The 14,391-nt window shown below is 50.1% G+C and overlaps 1 protein-coding gene across 3 annotated transcripts in view; it reads right to left on the bottom strand.

Annotated features, from left to right (window-relative positions):
• The window catches only part of AP1B1 (adaptor related protein complex 1 subunit beta 1), a 49,902-nt gene that overhangs the window by 23,425 nt on the left and 12,086 nt on the right, over positions 1-14,391 (bottom strand). For all 3 annotated transcript variants that reach the window (XM_041003464.1, XM_041003465.1, XM_041003466.1), the window contains exons 2-5: positions 9,180-9,242; positions 4,666-4,771; positions 1,773-1,908; positions 850-1,095 (exon numbers count right to left, since the gene is read on the bottom strand). In XM_041003464.1, the coding sequence (XP_040859398.1) occupies positions 850-1,095; positions 1,773-1,908; positions 4,666-4,771; positions 9,180-9,216 (525 nt within the window). In that variant the 5' untranslated portion in view covers positions 9,217-9,242. The remainder of the gene's footprint in view (positions 1-849; positions 1,096-1,772; positions 1,909-4,665; positions 4,772-9,179; positions 9,243-14,391) is intronic.

The following is a 14,391-nucleotide window of genomic DNA, read 5'->3' as shown; positions in this document are numbered from 1 at the left end:
CATTCTGAAGAGTGCTCTAGCAACACAACTCCTTCCCAGCGACCTAACCTAACACTCCTCTCTAACAGCTGCAGTGGCTCAGGGCAGTGACTATCAACCGTGCGGCTCAGAGCTAACCAAGTTCTGAAGAGTCCCTCCAAGCTGCACGCATGGGTGGGGCTGGGGTCCACCAGGCTTTGCTAGCTGCAGCTCTGGTCCCTCAACAAAACTTCCAGGAGAGCGGCTGTCCATTCTGCATTGGGGTTACAACGGTTCCCTAGGTTACCCAACGCTCCATGGCCTGTCCGTGTGCAGGCTGCCAGTGCTTGTGGGTGGACAGTGTTCCTGTGGGGCACAGAGCGAGCATGGCTGGGTCCAGGTGTTTGGGCGTTCCATCTTAACAGACCCTGCCACACTGCTCTCACACACTGCTGTGGGGGAGGAGCCCAGAACTGCCCTCCCAGCCACATGCAAGCATCTTGTCTTCCAGACTGTGCTACTTCCTGGATGACTCTCTACACCCCCGCAGAGATGTGGAGCAAGAGGAAAGCACCTCATAGAGCACAGGGCTGGTTCTGACAAGACGATGGCGACTGGAAGGTAGAGGAAGGAACTGGGACACACATGCTACATTCCCAGGACTCCTGCCAGCCTTGGAGAGTGAGGCTCATCTCAATGATGAAGGAGAAAGTCACCCAGTTAGTTAGAGAGTACAGAGAAGACAAGCTAGGTAGGGTTAGGGTTAGCTTGAATCACCAGAAGGCACAAGAACAATCAGCCTACACCACCAGGCTCTAACGTGTAGGAACGGACCCCTGGCAGAGGAGCGGCAGGCAAGACGAGCTGGTGTGGCGAGTGGCAGAGCCTTACCATGGGGTTAGAGTCAGAGATGAGGTCTTTAAGGGTGTCCAGGAAGCCCTGGTCCTCCACCAGCTGGGCATTGATGTCATGGAGCTTGGCCACGCACACAGCTGCCGTCTTGCGCACGTAGGGGTCCTCGTCCTTCAGGCACTTGCGGAGTGGCTCACACAGGTATTCTGTGATCTTGTCAACTCGGATGCAGCCCATGGTCCGCACGGCCAGGGCACGGATGAGGGGGTTGGGGTCCTCGCAGTCCTAAAGGGAACCAGCCAGTGGCCAGGATGGGATGAGCCACGTGCGGCTTCACGTTCTCCCTGGCTTGCAGCTCTATGGCTTGTTGGGTTCAGCAGCCTGGGCTGACTGCTGTGGGGTCACCATTGACTGCAGCCTGTAGCCCCAGAAGTCACTGCCACGGAATGGGCACTGAGCGTCTACCAGTTGCCATGTGAGAAGCTGGGCACACTGTCCTATCCGGCCCTCACCATGAATGTACACCCCTGGCTTGGTTTTACATATGTGGAAAGTGAGGTTCCCGGCAAGGTTGGGAGCTTAGCCAGGGTCACAGAGCAGAGCTGTGACCTAAACCCATGTCCATCTCACACTAGGGTGAGCTAGGGTTTGTAAGGAGCTGACCATTCACATCTCTGCTTGCTTCTCAATCTATAGAGCAGAAAGGACCAGCCTAGAAGGGGGCACTGATGAACCTTGCCCTAGCCAAGAGCCCTGGGTCCTGAGAGCGTCATCAGGCCTGGAACCACCTGACATGGAGTGAGGGAGGCAAGGCCTCTAGCATCTCCTGCTGTGGGGAAGGGGAGCCCTCTGCTGGAGGAAGAAGCCCTCAGCCTGGGTGGGAAGGGGCAGGCTGAGAGGGCTGAAAGGAGCCCCACCCAGAGAAGATGGGGGGAGGCGGAGCAGTGAGTGCTCCCGCAGACCTTTACGAAGGTGTTGACTGCCATGATGGCCATGTCTGGCTGACTCTTGGCATAGTTCATCAGGTACAAGTACACCAGCTTCTTCAGCTCCAGGTTGTCTGTCTGCATGCAGTTCACCACGTCGGGGAAGAGAGCACTGCAAGGTGGAAGAGGGGAGGCTGAGGAAGCAACAGTGAGGATTTCCAGGCAGCCAATGGGGAGCAGGCACAGCAGGGAGGTGACAAGTAGAAAGGCACCTGCTACCACACCAATAAAAATGACCAATCACATTAAAAAAAAAAGAAAGGCACCTGCTAGAGGACATGGAGTCCCAAAGGGTGATTTCAAAGGAAACAAACACACACACACACACTGTGGCTCTTCTCCCATGGTTCAAGCATGAGCTCTGGAGCCCTTGGTAGCTCTGGGATGCTGGAAACCTCATGTGCCCAGTCTTGGTTTCCTCACTCACAAGAAAGATGCAGTGAAAACTCACTCCCCAGGGCCCTGTGCAGGGCAAAGAGACAACACTTCAGGTGCAGGTCCTTGAAACCTGGGGCATGCCTGAGTCAACAATGATGACCCCTTGTCCCTCCCTGATACAGAACGTGGCTCTTACATGGACCTCTGGTTGCAGGGTTCTGGGGAAAATGGGTGTGGGCCAGGCTGCTCTCAGCGCAAAGGCCTGTTTTGACACCTGGGAACCAGCACCTCAGGCATAGAGGCCATGCTGTTTCCCATATGTGGTGCTAAGGACTTTCTATATCTGATCTCACTCAACAGTCCTGAGAAACCTAGGGATTCTCCCCAGTTCATAGAAGACATGGTCCACCTGTCTGAGGAGCCAGATCTGCCCTCACTACCCTGCTACACTAGTTCCCAACAAGGCACTCAACGATCCTAAGTCACAGGCCCCTTGAAATGCAGGACATGACTAGACAAATTTCTATCTCTGGAACCATATGTCACCTTCCCTTTCATTTCTTACACTTCTACTGGCAAGGATGTGGCAACATGAGACTAAGGGAGTCAAGGTGAATGTCCCCGAGCCCCGAAAGGCAGGACAGCCAAAGCTGAAACAGATGCATCCCCTGGGAGGACAACACACACCAGGAAGAGCGGGGGTGGGGGTGGCTGGGAGAGGCCTGCTTTTTTGGGTCTATTGCATCAGTGGAACAAGCTCCTCAGAGAGGCAGGAACAAAGATGCTCCTTCCGTGAGAAGGCAACAGCAGTGTCCTACTTGAAGGACAGCAGCTTTGTTCTGGAAGAGTGGACTTGGAAGGAGGCCTAGCTTTCTGGCAGATGCCTGACCCCTTTGCGATCATGCCAGTTCCTCCTGCTCCCAGGCAAGAGGCTTTCCTGGGTGAGGATGGGGGTGAGGGAGGGGCAGGGCAACTCGGGGGACATCTGTAGCAGTGTGAAGCACTTAAGTCCCCACACAGGACTAGGTGTAGAGAGGGCATCGAGGAGCATCTGCCGGCAAAAGCTTGCATTTGCATTTCAGAGTGGGTGGGCTCGAGTCCTACTTCTGCCATTAACCACATGACTGTCCAGCAGTCACTTTGCTCTGGCATTACTGGCAATGGGAACTGCTGGGAAAGCAGCTGAACACAGCCTGTGAACTCTCAAACGCTGTGCAAATATCAGCTTGTTGCAAACTCGCCCCTGCCTCAGGGGGCCCTCCAGTCCGATGGGCAGGTAAACCCAAGCACGCAGAACAGGAGAGCTGTCCAGATGAAGCACTGAGTCCAGGGCATGGGGCTGGGCCGAACAGGGAAGGTAACAGGAAGAAGAAAGACCTAGGCCGAGTTTTACAAGATGGGCAAAAAAGCAGGTGCACCTGACTTGGGCCAGCTGGTTTGTATGTACAATAGTGCCTGGCAAAGTAAAGCAGGAAGATTTAGAATGAAAACATGGCCCAGTACAATGGTTCAATTGGCTAATTTTTTTTTTATTACAGAAGGTCAGGATCCCATACGAGCGCTAGTTCGGATCTTGGCTGCCGCACTTCTCATCCAGCTCCCTGCTTGTGGACTGGGAAAGCAGTAGAGGATGGCTTAAAGCCTTGGGACCTTGCACACACATGGGAAACCTGAAAGAAGCTCCTGGCTTCAGACCGGTTTGGCTCCAGCAGCGTGGCTATATGATGAGTGAACTAGCAGATGAAAGATATTTCACTTGGCCTCTCCTTCTCTTTGTAAATCTGCCTTTCCAACAAAAATTAATAAATCTTCCTTTTTTCTTTTAAAGGTTTATTCATTCTTATTGAAAAGGCAGATCAGATTTACAGAGAAAGAGATACAGATCCTTTATCCACTAGCCCACTCCTCAGATGACTGCCAACGGCCGCAGCTGAACTGATCGGGAGTCAGGAGCCTTTTCTGAGTCTCCCATGTGGGTGCAGGATCCCAAGGCTTTGGGCCGTCCTCTATTGCTTTCCCAGGCCTCAAGCAGGGAGCTGGATGGGAGGTGGAGCAGCTGAGATACAAACCAGGGCCCACATGGGATTGTGGTGTCTGCAATGTGAGGATTTAGCCACTGAGCCATTGTATTGAGCTCCTAAAAATAAATCAATCACTAACTGAAAAAATCTGATGTTCTTTTTCTTTTCTTTCTTTCTTTTTTTTTTTTTTTTGGAAAACCAACAGATGACTTGGCCACACAGGAGCCCTTTTCAGAGCAGAGAACTCTGCTCTCTGGGAACTTCTGCCAGGGGTCCTGCCACAAGTCATCCAGCACTTGCTGCCTGTTCCATCTACTCCACTCTACTCACTTCTTTATGCCTGGCCCAACCACCGTTTGGGGAGAAGGGTCTGGAAGGAAGCCATCTCAGGGAGACTTGGCCTCCTGGCATCCTGAGGGTGCTGAACCAGACGCGGCTCAGACGCCTCCCCGTGGCAGGCTCCCACCCACCTGACATCCTTGCCAACGGTCATCGATGCAATCACTTTCTTCACGGCCTCCTTCTTCTTCTCCTTCTTGTCACTGTTGAGCTCCGCCTTCAGCTCGAAGATCTCCCCTAAGGGAAGCAGGCAGCCATGAGTCCTCCAGCCCGACCCTGCCAGGGCTCATTCCCCATCCCCAACCACTGAGAGAGCCTCTCCAGGGGACGAGTACAACTCGCTGAGATGCTCCAGGCCTCTGGCCTCGGGTGGGGCAGGCGATGGTGAGGGATGACCAGAAGAATGGGTACAGGGCCCAGCGCGGTGGCACAAGTAGTTAAAGGTCCTCGCCTTGCACGCCCGGGATCCCATATGGGCGCCGTTTCTAATCCCGGCAGCCCCGCTTCCCTTCCAGCTCCCTGCCTGTGGCCTGGGAAAGCAGTCGAAGACGGCCCAAGGCTTTGGGACCCTGCACCCGCGTGGGAGACCCAGAAGAGGCTCCTGGCTTCGGATCGGCATAGTATCGGCCCGTTGCGCTCACTTGGGGAGTGAATCATCGGACGGAAGATCTTCCTCTCTGTCTCTCCTCTCTGTATATCCGCCTTTCCAATACAAAAATAATAAAAAATAAATCTTAAAAAAAAAAAAAAGAATGGGTACAGTGGAGGTTTGAACAGCACCACGGAGGTGACCAAAGCCCAGGAGGTTGACAAACAGCAGGGAGGCCAGTGCTACTTGGGCAGGCTGTGGATGCCTTGGAGGGCCAAGTTCACACAGCTGCCCTCACTTGACCTGAGGCCAGCGGGCTGGATCTCACACGTAGGCTTTTCCTACTTTCCTAGAACCTCTGGCTACAAACCGCTTGCCTGGGACTTCATTTCCTGAGCCACAAGTGGTTGCTCTGCTTAAAAAAAAAAAAAAAAAAAAAAAAAAGGAATCAGCTGCTTCACAAGGTTCCCGACATGTAATAAATTGCTCTTCAGAACTTGATGACTAGGGGAAAGCAAATGAGGAAGTGGGGTTTGCTCAGGGGCCCTGCCGCGGAGCTGGCTTATATCGGGGAACAGATTAGGGGAGCCAACTTGACTTCCGGTGCCTCTCTAGTCCTGGCGCCACACTGCCTTCTTCCATGCCTTTTTCTCATGTAATCCTCACAACTGTTCGCCCCCATTTTACAGGTGAGTAAAGCGAGGCTTTAAGAGGTCCAGCAGCTGATACAGCCAGGTGGTAAAGCCAAGACGTAGAATGAGGTCTGCAGCTCCACTCTCTTCGTCCCTATGCTGGGCCCACCCAGGGCTCCGACTTTGCCTCTGTGTACACTCCTTCCTGAGTCGGATCGGGGGAAATGCTCAGCTGGCAGCCGGCGGTCAGTCTTAAGGGTGACTGCTGCTATTCCTAATGTTCCCCCGACCCTGTCTTTGGATCCCTCTTGCAGAACAGGAGTCTCGGGTTTCCCTCTCCAGTTATTTCAGAGTGGAGGATGTGGGGAAAAAAATGCTGAGCAAGTTCTAGTTGGATTTACAGTGAGAAAAAGGAAAATGTGTAGGTTTCTTTCCATGACATTTTTTCTTTCTGCAGGGAACTTCACAGTACCCATGGCCAAGGAAGAACAATCGCCCAGCACAGACCAGGGCCAGGCCACGAGGGTATTGCTCAAGGCAGCAGGAGGAATTTGCAGATCCTGCAGTTCAAGTTCATTCAAAGAACACATGATCTGTGCCTGCAAGAGGGTGAGGGGCTTGTGTCTGCTTGCTCTGAAATCCACCATACAGACCTTGATTCTGGCCCCTGGAAAAGCACCTGCTCATTGCCAACTGTCTCCAGGCCTGAGTCACCTCAGCCCCAAGGCAGCTGGGCAACGCGGGGTTTTTTTTAATTGGAAAATGAGATATACAGAAAGAAAGAGAGACAGAGAAAGATCTCCCATTCACTGGTTCACTTCCCAAGCAGCTGCAACAACTGGAGCTGAGCTGATCCAAAGCCAGGAATCAGGAGCTTCTTCTGGGTCTCCCACATGGGTGCAGGGTCCCAAAGCTTTGGGCTGTCCTCGACTGCTTTTTCAGGCCACAAGCTGGATGGGAAGTGGAGCAGCTAGAATACAAACCTGCAGCCATATGGGATCCTGGCAGATGAAGGAAAGGATTTAGTCACTAGGCTTGTGCACCGGGCCCCCAGATCCAGTCAATTCAGAGGCCCACTTCCTCCATCATACACAGGACAGACACTTTCTCTCCCACCGCACAGCCACGTCTGGCTCCAGGCTGAGGCACTGTCACTTTTCCTAAGACCTGGTTTGCTTGCCTCCCTCCCTGCAATCCTACATTAGGATCAGCCCTGGGGCAGGTGTCAGTGCTGGGGCTGTGGCATAGGGCTAAGTTTACTACTTGTGATGCTGGCATCCCATACGGGTTCAGGTTAGAGTCCTGGCCGCTCTACTCCTGATTCAGCTTTCTGGTAATGCACCAGGGAAAACAGAGGAAAATGACCCAAGTATTTGGGCCCCTACACCCACATATGGAAAGCTCCGGAACCATGGATGCAGCCTGGCCCAGCCCCGGCTGTTGCAACCATTTGGGGAGTGAACCAGCGTATGTAAGATCTGTCTTTTCCTCTGTGTAACAATAAATTACATATAATTTATAAACGTATAAATTATATTAATTATGAATAATTATAAATATTTACTTATTTTGCTTATAATTTATTTTCAATCATCAAAAATTCAGAATAAGCCCAAAGATACATCAGCTAGTAATACATAAATGCTTTACTTTCTTACAATGAACTATTACTCTGCAATAGAAACTTATCAACTGCTGATACAGGCAGCAACGTGAATGAACCTCAGATGAATTGTGCTAAGTAAAAGAAACCAGACTCAAAAGTTGACATTTATACAAACAGATCCACATATGCCATTCTGGAAAGGCTGCAACACAGGGACTGAGGACAAGGACTTGGGGTGAGACGAGGTTGACTATAAGAGGATTTAAGCTGGAGAGCTTACAGCAGTATCTGGGATCTTGATTTAGCTACATCTATGTGTGTTTGTAAAAACCTACAGAAACTTACACACCATCAAAATAAGTTTTATGGTATGGAAATTTTCAAGATAATGTTGTATTTTACCAGGGAAAAATAACTCGGAGAACGGATAGTAAAGGACAGAGAGACAGAGAAAGATCTAGCTGTCATTTGCTAAAGCTCTGCCCCCTATTCCTCAAAAGGCAGTGTAGCTATTTTACCAGGCAGAGTAACTTTGGGAAATCTGCCCCAAAGCAGACAGCTCTGTAAGGAGAGATGGCACCCTTAATTGTTCCTTTCAATGTATCTTCATGACTTATATCCTGGATATCAAACTTACTTGAGAAATTTACTTTTTATTTAGAGATTTATTTTTTAATTTTTTTTTGGAAAGAGTTACTCATAGGGGGAGAAGCAGAAAGATTCTTTCAGATAAATTAATTAATCTTAAAACAAAAAACAAAAAACCTGCCTCAAACCTTCCCTTGTTGAAACCCACCACTGATAATGGATTCAAGACTGGAACCTAAGCAACTCTCTCTGCACAGTCTTTACAAAAGAAAATCCACAAGAATCTCCCACTGCCAGGAACCACCACTGTGGTACAGTGGGTAAAGCCAAAGCCTCCAGCATCAGCATCCTCTGTGGGTTCATGGGCCCTGGTTCACGCCTAGGCCATATCCTACTTCTAACCCAGGTCCCTGCTAACGGCCTAGGAAAGCAGCAGAAGACAGTCCAAGTGCTTGGGCCCCTGCCACCCATGTAGGAGAACTGGGAGGAGCTCCTGGCTCCTGGCTTCAGACCAGCCCATCTCCGCTGGGAGTGAACCAGTAGATGGAAGACCTCTCTCTGTCTCTCTTTCTCTGTAGTTCTACCTTTCAAAACAAAAAAAGAAAAGAAAAGAAAAAGAAAACACCTTAAAAAAAGAAGGAAGAGCTGGTCAGAAAGATCAGAAAGATGCTTACAGGGTTGAAGCACATTTGCCAGCGAGGACAACGTCCTCCACTTCCTCAGAAGGAGGAAGGACCAGAATATCCACCAGCAGGAGCTTACTTAGCAACTTTCAGGGCAGCAACTCAACAGATCTAGTACTGAGTCACTGAAGCTGCTGGAAACACTCATGATAACGTCAAATGAAAAACAGTATGGGAGCTCCTGCACCCCCAAAGGACCAGACACATCCTCCACTGCAGGGTGACAGACAGGAAACAAACATCCTACTTCACTATCACCAATAGTTAAAAATATCATCACTAACAAAGCAAGCCACGGAGAACCCAAAAGTGTGTGTGTGTGGCGGGGAGCTTTTGCCCATTCTTGCGGCTCCCACTCTTCCTGTTGTCCACTTTCCACACTGACAGCGGGTTCTCAGGACCTACGCGGCACAGCAGCTCTCTCAGCTGTTTCCTAGTGTGGGCATCCAGGCCACCCCTGAGCCTCCCGCCCACCCCACAGGAAGCAAGTAGAGGGTTCAGGCAGGGAAAGACTAAAACAAAGATCATAAAAAAACGAAAACAGTACCTTTCTTGGTTGTGGTGAAATACTTTGAGTCCGTCATTTTGGTCCCTTATCTGTGGCCAGACTCTGCAAGACAAAGAGAGGGATAGCTTTCAGCAGTGTTGGATTCCGTTCTCAGCTGGGAGGGAGAACAGGAGGAGGACTCGGCACACATGTGGATGGGAAAGTGCTGCTTACACCTTTTCTAGGACAGTGGGTGTTAGGTCTTGGTCGCTCGGACCTGGGCTGGGGGGAGAGGATGGATTTATCACACTTGTAAGCGTACACGCCTTCTGATCCAGTGATTCTACTCAAGCTTCTAGGACTTTCACAGAAGAATCTTCACAAGGACAAGGGGAACACCGCAGGACCACGCATACCTATGCCCACTGGGGAGAACTCGGCTGCCTAACAGCAGGGAATGGCAAACACTCTGGAAAAGTCTTCTACATCAGAAAGCCTGTAACATGGGGCAGCTGTTTAACTTAGCTAAGTGGGTGGAAGCTGGTACCGCAGCTCAACAGGTTAATCCTCTACTCCGTGGTGCCAGCACCCCATATGGACACTGGTTCATGTCCTGGCTGCTCTACTTTCTATCCAGCTCCCCACTTATGATCTGGGAAAGCAGTAGAGGATGACTTAAAGCCTTGGGACCTTGCACCCACATGGGAGACCTGGAAGAAGCTCCTGGCTTCGGACTGGCTTGGCTCCAGCAGTTGTGGCTATATGGTGAGTGATCCAACGGATGGAAGATCTTTCTCTCCGTCTCTCCTTCTGTCTGTAAATTTGCCTTTCCAATAAAAATAAATAAATCTTTTTTTCAACTCATATATATGGGTGTCTTTGCTGCTACCAGAATGAAGAAAGGGACACGCAGGAAAGCTTCTCCTTTGGGATTACAATGACAGAGATGCAGGGTTGGTCAGGCTGCCAGCACAGCGCTCCCATGCGTGCGCTGGTGAGAACGTCCACTCCTCCGGGTGCTGCTTCTCCCCCAGCAGCTCTCAGAGCCCCTGCAGAGGGGCCCTGGGGGCCTGCAGCTGATGTTATCAAGATAGTTCACACACAGGAAACTAAAGCAGAGCAGGAATGGGACACAGGAAGCAGCAAAAATGCTTTTCGGGAGGCGGCGCGATAGCATAGTGGCTAAAGTCCTCGCCTCAAATGCACCAGGACCCCATATGGTCGCCGATTCTAATCCCGGCAGTCCTGCTTCCCATCCAGCTCCCTGCCTGTGGCCTGGGACAGCAGTGGAGGATGGCCCAAAGCCTTGGGACCCTGCATCCACATGGGAGACCCGGAAGAGCTCCTGGCTCCTGGCTCCAGATTGGCTCAGCTCCAGCTGTTGTGCTCACTTGGGGAGTGAACCATCGGACAGAAGATCTTTCTTTCTGTTTCTCCTCCTCTCTGTATATCTGCCTTTCCAATAAAAATAAATAATTTTTTTTTTTTTAAAGATTTATTTTTATTATTTTTTCATTGGAAAGGCAGATATACAGAGAGGAGAGACAGAGAGGAAGATCTTCCGTCCGATGATTCACTCCCCAAGTGAGCGCAACGGCCGATACTATGCCGATCCGAAGCCAGGAGCCTCTTCCGGGTCTCCCACGCGGGTGCAGGGTCCCAAAGCTTTGGGCCGTCCTCGACTGCTTTCCCAGGCCACAAGCAGGGAGCTGGAAGGGAAGCTGGGCTGCTCGGGATTAGAACCGGTGCCCATATGGGATCCCGGGCGTGCAAAGCGAGGACCTTTAACCTACTTGCGCCACCGCGCCGGGCCCTAATTTTTTTTTTAATTAAAAAAAAAAGCGTTTCAGAAAGTTGCACCAAAATACAGACTAGATATGAAACAGAACACCTCCCTTAAGGCTCTACTCTGGGTAGCCATCTCCCTGTGTACTTTCTCTCTCTGTCTCTCTTTTAACTTATTTTTATTGGAAGAGCAGATTTACAGAGAGAAGGATGATACAAAGATTATTTGGTTCACTCCCCAGGTAACTCCCCAGGCAATGGCCAAATTGAGCCGATCTGAGCCAGGAGTCAGGAGCTTCTTCCAGGTTTTCCATGTAGATGCAGGGTCCCAAGACTTTGGGCTGTCCTTGACTGCTTTCCCAGGCCACAAGCAGGGAGCTGGATGGGAAGTGGAGCAGCCGGAACAAGAACCAGAGCCCATATGGGATCCTGGTGGATGCACAGTGAGGATTTAGCCATTGAGCCAGGCTGTGTGTCTATTCTCTTAAGCGTGTACTCACACTAGTAGTACCAGATCCTGCAGAGACCTCTCGAAGAAAGTAGAAGAGATTTTTTTCAATCTCTCTACAGGAGAGAAAAAAACACCCCTGAGGTTCGGGTTCAGTCCTGGAGGAGCCCAGACATGCTCGCCCTGGCAGCCTCCGCCATGGAGGGCACAGTACTGAGAGCTGATGAAGTGCATGAGCCCAAGAAAACAGAGACAAGTTTCCAATGTGGCAGGAAGCATTTATTTATTTATTTTATCAGATTGATGTATTTTTATTACAAAGTCAGATATACAGAGAGGAGGAGAGAAGATCTTCCATCCGATGATTCACTCCCCAAGTGAGTGTAATGGCTGGTGCTGTGCCAATCTGGAGCTAGGAGCCAGGAACCTCCTCCAGGTCTCCCACGTGGGTGCAAGTCCCCAGGCTTTGGGCCGTCCTCCACTGCTTTCCCAGGCCACAGGCAGGGAGCTGGAAGGGAAGTGGAGCTGCCAGGATTAGAATCGGCGCCCATATGGGATCCCAGCATGTTCAAGGAGAGGACTTTAGGCACTAGGCCACGGCACCAGGTCCAGCAGGAAACATTTAAAAAAAAATATCACCCATTGAAGAGTGGTGCCACTGGGATGAGTCACTTGGTAAGGAGGCAGCCTTCTGGCCTGGGATCTCCCTCAGTTTAACTTTTTACAGGGCTGCGGTCTAAATTAGAAGGGGCACAGCTGGAACAACTGGTTTTGCCTAGGAGTCACTTTCCCCACTCCAAGCCGATTTTCCACACCCACAAATGTAAGGCTATTTCGTTGAAGCGAGATCCAAGAACTAGTTTCTGTTCATTTCCTTTTTAGATTTAACAAACAGGAAATACAGCCTAAAAACCTGTAATTTTCCTTTATGTTTTCTATAACTATAAAGAACCCTTGGGGAGGATCATACGCCAGAGACAAAGCACAATATAGTCTTGGGGTCTCAGGTGAAAAAAAGAGGTGGAGCTCATAGAAACAGTTTCATCTTGGGGCACCAGCAACACAGAGTAGCAAACTAATCCATAGCTTGCCAGTACCGGCATCACACATGGGCACTGGTTCGTGTCCCAGCTGCTTCATTTTGGATCCAGTTTCCTGTTTTATGTCCTGGGAAAACAACCAAAAATGAACCAGGATCTTGGGCCCCTATGTCCATGTGGGAGACCTGGAAGAAGCTCTGGATCCTGGCTTTGGATTAGTTCAGCTCTAGCTGTTGGGACCATTTGGGGAGTGAATCAGTGGATGGAGGATCTAGGGTGTGTGTGTGTGTGTGTATGTGTGTGTGTGTCTCCCTATCTCTGCAAAAATCGCCTTTCAAATAAATTAAACCTAAAAAAAAAGAAAGAAAGAAAACAACATATAGTCCTAGCTAAGCATTGTATTTTAGTCTCAGAAGCTAGGGCTAGGTTTAATAGGGGAAAAAAAGTCTTGAACAATTTTTAAAATTTTTGTCTTCATATAGCTAAATACAATTTTATGAATAAAAAATAAAGAAAATCTATTTTTAAGCTCCTAATATAAATTTAATTCTGTTAAAACTTAAGTACTAGACAGATTTTAATTTTTCTCTGAATTCTCAATACTGCTAGTAACAGTCACTTTCAAAAAGATTTATTTATTTTTATTGGAAAATCAGATGAGATTTATGGAAAGAAGGAGAGAGAAAGGTCTTCCATCCGTTGGTTCACTCCCTAAATGGCTGCAATGGACAGAGATGAGCTGATGCAAAGCCAGGAGCTTCTTCTGGTCTCCCATGTGGGTGCAGGGTCCCAAGGATTTGGACCATCCTCAACCGCTTTTCCAGGCCAAAAGCAGGGAGCTGGATAAGAAGTAAGGCAGCCAGGACAAGAACCAGCGCCCATATTGGATCCTGGCAGTTGTAAGGCGAGGACTTTGGCTGCTAGGCTACCATGCTCGGGCCAACAGTCACTTTCTAATGAGGAGTTCGGAGATCACCATCGACTTCGTCTCTGACACTCAATTTTCCCCATTAAACAGGGAGTTCCCCGCTTGTCTCTCTGTGTGTCTCATCTACTTTTTTCTGGTAGGGGATGGCACAAGAATGGATACACGCCGACAAGAATAAATGCCACTGCCACCAACAGCATGGGTCTCATCCCGAGGCACAGACAAGGCACACTGCTGCTCAGGAGATGATCACTTCACTTGGCATCAATGATGAAAACACGAACGTCACTTTAAAATAGAATCACAGGGGCTGGCGCAGTGTCTAACAGGTAAGCTGCCACCAGCAACACTGGCGTTCCACAGGAGTGCCGGTTCCAGTCTGGGCTAGTCCACTTCTGATCCAGCCCTTGCTGGTGCACCTGGGGCAACAGGTGACATCCCAAGTGGCTGGCCCCTGCCGCCCACAGGAGAGACCAAGATGGCGTTTCAGGCTCCCAGTGTCAGCGTCCTAGTGTCACTGCAGTTGGTTGAGGCGTCAGTGTCGGACGTGAGATCAAACTCCTAGTGCTCCCACTTTCTGTGATTGCCTTTCACATAAATAAACACTTTCTAAAGACAAAATTACCTTTTAAAAGAAATATTCATTTATTTTTATTTGAAAGATATATTTACAGAGAGAGAGAGAGAGAAAGAGCTCTTCTACCCTCTGGTTCACTCCTTAAAAGACTACAATGGCCAGAGCTGAGCTGATCCAAAGCCATCAGGTAGGATCTTCATGTGGGCCCAGGGGCCCAAGAATCAAGAATCCGGGGCCATTGGGTCCAGTGTGGTGGCCTAGCAGCTAAAGTCCTCTCCTTGAACGTGCTGAGATCCCATACGGATGCTGGCTCTAATTCCGGCAGCCCCACTTCCCATCCAGCTCCCTGCTTGTGGCCTGGGAAAGCAGTGGAGGACGACCCAAGGCCTTGGGACCCTGTACCTGTGTGGGAGACCTGGAAGAGTCCCCTGGCTCCTGGCTTCAGATCGGCTCAGCACCGGCCATTGCACTCACTTGGGGAGTGAATCTGTAGA

This window comes from Ochotona curzoniae, unplaced genomic scaffold (genome assembly GCF_017591425.1).
Source record: "Ochotona curzoniae isolate NIBS_2020 unplaced genomic scaffold, NIBS_Ocur_1.0 scaffold_274, whole genome shotgun sequence".
Taxonomy (NCBI): domain Eukaryota; kingdom Metazoa; phylum Chordata; class Mammalia; order Lagomorpha; family Ochotonidae; genus Ochotona; species Ochotona curzoniae.
The sequence above is the reverse complement of the archived record's forward strand: the minus strand, read 5'-3'. Positions and strand labels throughout refer to the sequence as shown.